The sequence below is a fragment of the Lynx rufus genome, unplaced genomic scaffold, assembly GCF_022079265.1.
Source record: "Lynx rufus isolate CCGP_SWC_20201006 ecotype Redwood Valley unplaced genomic scaffold, mLynRuf1.p SCAF_18, whole genome shotgun sequence".
NCBI lineage: Eukaryota > Metazoa > Chordata > Mammalia > Carnivora > Felidae > Lynx > Lynx rufus.
This window is the reverse complement of record NW_025814832.1, coordinates 23,909,617-23,916,550: the sequence shown is the minus strand read 5'-3', so window position 1 is coordinate 23,916,550 and position 6,934 is coordinate 23,909,617. Positions and strand designations below refer to the sequence as shown.

At 59.1% G+C, this 6,934-nt stretch overlaps 1 protein-coding gene across 1 annotated transcript; it reads right to left on the bottom strand.

The window, feature by feature from the left end:
* Window positions 1-1,330: 1,330 nt before the first annotated feature.
* Window positions 1,331-4,818, bottom strand: HOXB9 (homeobox B9). Its single transcript, XM_047080660.1, has 2 exons — window positions 4,302-4,818; window positions 1,331-1,566 (listed from the first exon to the last, which is right to left on the bottom strand). Exons 1-2 carry the CDS (start codon window positions 4,816-4,818, stop codon window positions 1,331-1,333), a joined length of 753 nt encoding a protein of 250 aa, XP_046936616.1.
* Window positions 4,819-6,934: the final 2,116 nt, after the last annotated feature.

Below are 6,934 nucleotides of genomic sequence, written 5' to 3'. Positions count from 1 at the left end.
GCGCTGGGGCATGTCTCGTTCTGCACTGGGGCGGGCAGCCGCGAGCCCCGAGGCTCCTCTGCATGGGTCGAGACGTGGGCAGGATGGGGAGGCATGCGCCAGGCTCCGCGCGCCCGCCGGAGCCTCTGCTCCCCCCTGTCCACAAGTTATCCCCGGAAGGGCGCTCTCGGGGAATCGATTCACAATAAATTCTCCATAGGACTCTCCTGACCTGGCTTTCCTGCCTATAGTAGGGTTGAGCTAGCAGGGGATGGAGGGTGGAGGGGCTTTTCTACAAGGGGCGGCTTGATTCGCTGGTGCAAGGTGGATTTGGCCGAACAGAGTTGATTTCAGAGCTGGGGAGGATGTGCAAGAAGGCAGGGCCTGTGTAGAGCAAGAGAAGCTAGTCTGTGTCAAGCGGGGCACAGATGAACAGACAGACGACATTGTCAAGGCTTACGACCCACGATTTGACCTCCTTTTGTTGGAAGGAGAGGAAAACAACATGCGGAATTAAACATTTCCTGCAACAAAACGTGTGTGTGTGAAACACCTTCATAAATCCTAAGATGCCTCCATAAGACCACTGCTGTCTTTCCTCGCCCCTTCTAGCTTTGCAGCTTGGGGGCTGAGTTTACCCCATTTGCCCTTGGGTCCAAATGGGGTATAGTTGGGGATTCCATAGAGACGGTGACGTGATGCCGAGCCCTCTGGGCTACAACGCCTCATTCAGGAGTGCGGCTCTAGACATCTTCTGGATGTGGATTTGTGTCAGGGGTAGAATCTGGGCTTGCTGGTGGTCTGAGGGCTGTTCTTCCAGATTTGGGGTGCGATGGTCTGCATTTGGGGTGTCACTTCATTTGAGTGTTGGCTGTGAGCTTTCCCCATTATCACTGTGGGCTCCAGGCTTTAAGTGTGTGGGCTTCTGTTGGGCTGTATGCAGCTGGAGTGTCCCTGGGTGGCTCAGGATAGGGACAGGGCGGGGGGGGGGGGTGCTGCGTGGAGACAGGTAGGCTGGAAGTGAGGGGCTGGGGCTTCCCAGAAAAATTAAGGGGATTGCTAGGGGCTCGACTAGGGGCTCTCTTTCCTTGCGGCCCATCACTTTGTTAGAAACCAACTACATGTCTAGCTTCTAAATCAACAAAACTTCCTTCTGAGGCTCAGGGAGAAGAGAAGGACAGGTAAGGGCAAAGGAAAGATGCTTGAGATGCAGAGAAGGACTTTGAAGAGAAAGACCCCCTTCCCCATTCACTTGAATACATCCCAGACAGCGCTGGCCCTGCAGCCATCACTTATAAATAAGCGTGAGATGGGGAAGGGGCAGGGAGGGCCGGGCGGGGGTGGGGGATCTTCACTCTTTGCCCTGTTCCTTATTCATTTTCTTCATTTTCATCCGCCGGTTCTGAAACCAGATTTTGACTTGTCTCTCACTCAGATTGAGGAGTCTGGCCACTTCGTGCCTACGGTCCCTGGTGAGGTACATATTGAACAGAAACTCCTTCTCTAGCTCCAGCGTCTGGTATTTGGTGTAGGGACAGCGTTTTTTCCGGGAAGAGCGAGCGTGCAGCCAGTTGGCGGAGGGGTTGGCTGAAAGAGAAGCAGCGATAGAATCAAAGAAAGGAAGGGGGGCTGAAAGGCCCCCCGTGCTCTCCTTCCAAGAGGATGTCCCCCTGGTCTCCACTCCCCCATCTTGCATTGCGGAGGGGGGCGCTGGGCCTTCCAGTTCCCAGAAGGGGTCCCAGAGATGGGCCAGGAGTTGCTGTCGACATCGCCCGCCAGGTGACAGTTACTGGGACAGAGTGGGGCCAAACAGGCTTGTCAGCGCTTCCAAAGCTCTGCCTGTCTCAGGTTCTCGCTCAGTCTCTTTCTCCACTTGGGTCGCCACTGGTTGGGACTCAGGTCAAAGCCCAGCATGGCTAAAGCCCCTCCCCCCTCCCCACCGGCACCACCGGACTAACCAGAGGTAGCTGACCTGGAGGGTCCTGGCCCTAGGTCTGGGAGGTAAGAGGAGGGTTGGGCCCAGGGGGAGCCGGCTTCTGTTCAGCCACGCCAGAGAGACCTCCTGGCCCCTCCAAGTCCAGTCAGGGACACCCTGCCTTCATTACAAGTTTGCATCTCTTGGCCACATGGCAGCAGTCCTGTGTGTCTGTAGATACCTTGTCGCCCCCCCCTCCCGCCACACACACACCCCGCAAACATGGGTCTGCACTTAGAGACTCAAACATCTAGCATACTCCAATTCACATGCAACCCAATTGCAACCATTTATCAACTCCAGCCTGTGGACAAGGGAGCGCCAGGGGCTCACAGATAACTTATGGTTGCAATAGTCTCTCCTTTTCCGCTCCTGCTCAGCTCGCAGTTTGGTTAAAGCAAGTTCAGGGAGATTGGGAAGCGAGACTGCTCCGGTCCCAGGGTGGGGGGCCGTGGATGATGTGGGGGTGACAGAAGGCCCTTCACAGCACACCTAACTCCAACTGGCTCCGTGTAGTGAGGACGAGCAGAGAAAGGGGTAATTGAATGGAAGAAGGGGAGGCGGGGGGTGGGGTGGGGGGGGAGAGGAAACAAAAATATACACGGGCTTGTCTTCCTTTCACTGTCTCTCTCCCTACCCTGGAACTCAGAAAAGTTGCCAAACAAAGCAGAACCAATTAAAAATAACACTCACCCTTTGCCAGATTCTCCTCCCTAAACGAAAAGCACTGAATATATTAAAAAAAAATAATCTGGCTCATCCTACACTAAGTACCGTGTCTTACCAATTTGCAGTGCTATGTCTTTAACGTGATTGCCTGGGATGGGACCTACAGCCGCATTAAATATGAAAGAGGGAAAAAAAACTGTTAATAATTGATCCCAGCCCAACCGCCGCCTTGCAGTAATGGGCTTTCCAGGCAGAGTTTGGGGGCTTGGTGTGGGGGGTCTGTTTGGGTGTGAGTCGGGAGGTTTGGGGAAGAGCCCGTGTTACCCAAACGGTAGTTCTTGTTATTAACCCTGGCAGGCTGGAGGTGGTAGGACCTGGCAGGGACCTCAGGGGAGTGGGGGCAGCTCTCTACCCTCCAGCAGACAAGGGCGCCCCAAAGGGCCCGCGGGCCACCACCACGTTGACAGGAAATCTGGCAGGGCAAGCAGAGACCAAAAAAATCTGACCCTCGCTCCCCCAAAAGAGTGAGGGGTGAGGACTTGTTCCGGTCAGCCTGAGGCTTATTGTTCGGAGCTAAGAACCCCCAACCAATTTGCTTCTTCTCAACCTTAAAAACGAAAACGGTGAGACTCCCCCTACCCCACATCCAGCCAGCAGCACCTCCTGGAAATTAGCCAGACTTGGGCTCCTGGCGGGGGTGCTTCTGGAGCAGTGGGAAAGATGAGGAGTAACTACCATCGGAGGGTAAAGTTTTCCGCCTTGCCGCAAGCCTCTCTTCCCCCCACCCTTCCTCTCCCCAGGGTCCCTTCGGGATCTCTCCTTCTCCACTCTGGCGGTCGGCCCCCGAAGTTCGGAAGCGATCCCCGGACTCCCCGAGAGGCGGACGGCTCCGGCTGGGGCTATAGGGAGCCCCGCGGAGCGCAGCGGGGGCTGCAGAAAAGGAAGCTGCAAGCCGGGCGAGGATGCCAAGGAGGGGAGGGGGCGGCCGGAGGGAAGGCTCCCGGGGAGGGGCCGGCGCATCCGGGGAGGGGGCTCAGTCACCGGGTCCGGGGCTTCCCCGCCCCTCCCGGCGCCGGCTGCGGACCCTGAGCGGCTACTGCGCGAGACCTGCTAGGAACAATCCTCCGCCAAGCTGTTGCATCGCAAATAAAATCCTAATGAGCCCCCTCCCACTTCCCCTTGGCCGGCTTTTACGGTCTGCGCGTGGCGCGGGGAGCTCTGCCAGCCGCGCGGCCCCGGGCAGCCCCGTGCGCTCCCGCCCTCGCGGGCGCGGGCTCTCGGCCTCGCCGGCTGCCGCCCGGGCCCCGGCCCCGCCGGCCCCTCTCCCGGCCGGCCGCCGACAGCCTCCTCCCGGGCTTTGAGCCCGAGCCCCGGGGGAGTGGGGGAAGGGAGGCCGGGAGGGCGGCGAGGTGGTGCCTGCGCCCCAGTCCCCTGCAGGACGTGGCAGCGGTGGGGGCGGCGCTCCGCCAGCGGCCTCAGTCTCCCCTTCGGGGGGCACCCGGCTAGCTTTGCCTGCTTCCTTCCTTCCTTCCTCCCTCTTCCCTCCTCCCCCGCTCGCTCTCTCCGGCCACCGCCGCGGTCTCCCCTCCACATTGTCCGCAGTTTATTGCCTCTCCCCTCCCCTCCCCCCACCTCGCCTGGCCTTCGGCCTGGTATTTCCTCACTTTTTATAACTTACTTTGATCCGGCCTCTCTTTGTCCTCGCTTCCTTCGCAAATTTTATTGTCCCCGTAGCCGGGTCTTTGATTAGACAGGACGGCCTCCCTGCCCGCCGAAGTTTCCAAACTGTACTCGGGCGTGCCCTGTTTGAGCAGCTCCCCAGGCGCGCCCAGCAGCGGCTCCGCCTTCACCGCCGCCTGGCCCTGCCCCGGAGCAGCTTCGCCGCGCGGCGCCGGCTCCAGCCAGGTGCGGAGGTACCTGCTCTCGGCCGGCGGGACGCCCTGGGGCTGCAGGTAGGGGTGGTAGACGGACGGCAGGCTTCCGGACGCGTGCGGGCTCAGCGGCGCCCAGGAGGCGCCGAACACCGGCGCTTTGGGCTGGAAGCTGCACGAGGGGAACTCCAGGTGCTCCGCGTGGCCCGGCTGCCGGGGGCTCGCGTACTGGCCGGAAGGAAACTTGGCTGGAGGAGCGTCCTCACTCTCGTGACTTATGATCGAGTCGACATAATAGCTGCTAAGCGTCCCAGAAATGGACATTCTCAGACATTATCCGGGTGCTCGCAGGGGGAAGGGAAGCGCTCGCGCGGCGGCGCCCAAGCAGGGAGAGGTGGCACCCAGACCGGTGTGAGGGCTTTCGGACGCGACCCCCCCAGCCCCCCACCCTCCCACCCCCACCCCCTGCTCAACTTCTCAGCCAACAAAGTACAGTGGAGCAGCCCGGCTCAGCGCTCCTTGCAAAATGATTGGTCAAAGTTTTTCCGACTGCCTGATAAAGCGTCAGCTCCAACATAAATCAATCGGGCGAGGGGGCTGCGCTCTCGCTGTCATCCGTCCGCACCGCATTCCATATCGAGGATGGATTGTTTTATGCTGATGCAATGTGCTATCACGTCAGGGCTCCGGCGGCCACGTAACCTCAGCCCGAGCTGCCGGCCGCCCTCCCTCCCCCCCTCCCCTCCTTTTGCAGGAAGGGGGGTTGTTCTCGACATGGGGCGGCGGGGGCGGAGGAGAGGCGGAGGGAAAGCAGCGGGCTGCCTCGGGAGGGATTCAGGCTGTGGAGCCCTCTCCCCAGGCGGGTCCGGGAGGAAGAGAGGGAGAGCTGGGCAGAGGGAGGGAGAGAACCCCAGCCCGGGGAGCAGACCGAGAGGCCCACAGCATAATTAAAGAGGGGGTGGGGACAGGACCCCCAAACGCCACTCCACCCCGCAGGCCTCGTTTCCTCTCCTCTGTCCCCTCGACACAAGATGTTTATTAAACAACAGTGTGGCAGCAATCCACTGGAGATGAAGTAAAGGGGATGGGAGAGAAGTTGGGGGGTTTTATAGGGCATTATCTGCTTTGGAGGGCTCTCTGTGACTATGTTGGGAGGTTTACAGGCCTGGGAGCTTCTCCTGACCCCTCGGTAGCTGACAGAGGAGAGCGGGGTGAGTGTCCAATGACCTGGTCCTAAAATTTAGCTATCCTAAAATCAGAACCTACATGAGGTTAGAGGTATTCACCAGGCCCTGAAAAGTTGAGCCTCAGAAAGAGTTTAATACAACTAGCCAAAGGTCCTTTAAATTCCTGGGGCCTCTCTCTGGCCCCGGTCAGAGGGAAGTAGGGGGTGGAGGGGTGGGGGCATAGCCATTACTCTTTTCCTCCCCCTGATAACTGCCGGGGCCCTTAAAATTGCCCCGTTGCGGGAGCCGAATGTGAGAAAGGGTTAAGGGAAATTCCCTAAGGTGTCAGCAGAGCAGAGGTGTGGGAAGGGGTCCCGCAGTTATCTCCCCTTACACCCAGTGAAGGGGCCCAGTTTTCGACTCTTCCGGATGGCTCTTCTCACCCGGCATCGCCTTCCTGATAGATTTCCAAATACCGGTATTGGGCACCAGTGTAGACCGAGGGCCTGCAGGTCAGTCTCCCGGCCACCCGCCGCCTCCCCTCCTGTGAACTCTCTGGCTGGAGCTTTCAGATAGCCGGTTTTATTGGTCTCTGCTACGCGGCCCTGCGCGGATTCTCCCCTGGGGCCACCGGCTGGCTTCCTGGCTCATCTCCCGGCCGCAGCTCCTCCAGCTTCTGCCCTGGGTACAGTGGCTTCTTGTGGTGTAGAGGCACGGGGAGACGCAACCCCTGGACAGACCGGGCTCTCCTGCGGTTGGGGCTGGGAGCAGGCTGGGGTGGGTTTTCTCAGCATTGCCGGGCCCTGGGCCCTTAAACGATCGGCTGTCCCCAGCCCTGTCCTTTTACCGAAAGCGGGGCCATTCTAATTTGAGGTTTTATCTTTTTGGCCATGTACCCCTCTGCCTGCAGAAAGCTGCAGATCACCTCCGCACACACACAGACACGCTCCCGCCCGCTTTTCTTTCCAAATGAAGCCATCTCGTGTCATTACGTGTGAAATACGAGGGCGAAGCGCCATATTTCTTCACATTATGGCGATTTCAAAATGATTTTTTAAAGATCAATGCCAGCGCCCAGCCGGCCCCCTCCTTCCCCACCCCAGCTCTCCGAGGGCGACAGCCCAGCAGATCCGGAACCAAACAGCGTGAAGATCTGCTTTTTCCATGGGACCCAAGTGGGGAAACAAAAATCCGATGCAAATTCTTCTAAGTAGCGGTTGGACGCTTGGGAAAGTCAAGGGAGCTCCCCGGACTCAACAGCGAGAAAGCTGGGC

Coding starts and splice junctions, on each gene's coding strand:
- HOXB9 (XM_047080660.1), bottom strand. CDS start 4,818: ATGTCCATTTCTGGGACGCTTAGCAGCTATTATGTCGACTCGATCATA. Junction 1,567..4,301: donor CAAAGAGAGGCCGGATCAAA/GTAAGTTATAAA, acceptor CTTCTCTTTCAG/CCAACCCCTCCGCCAACTGG.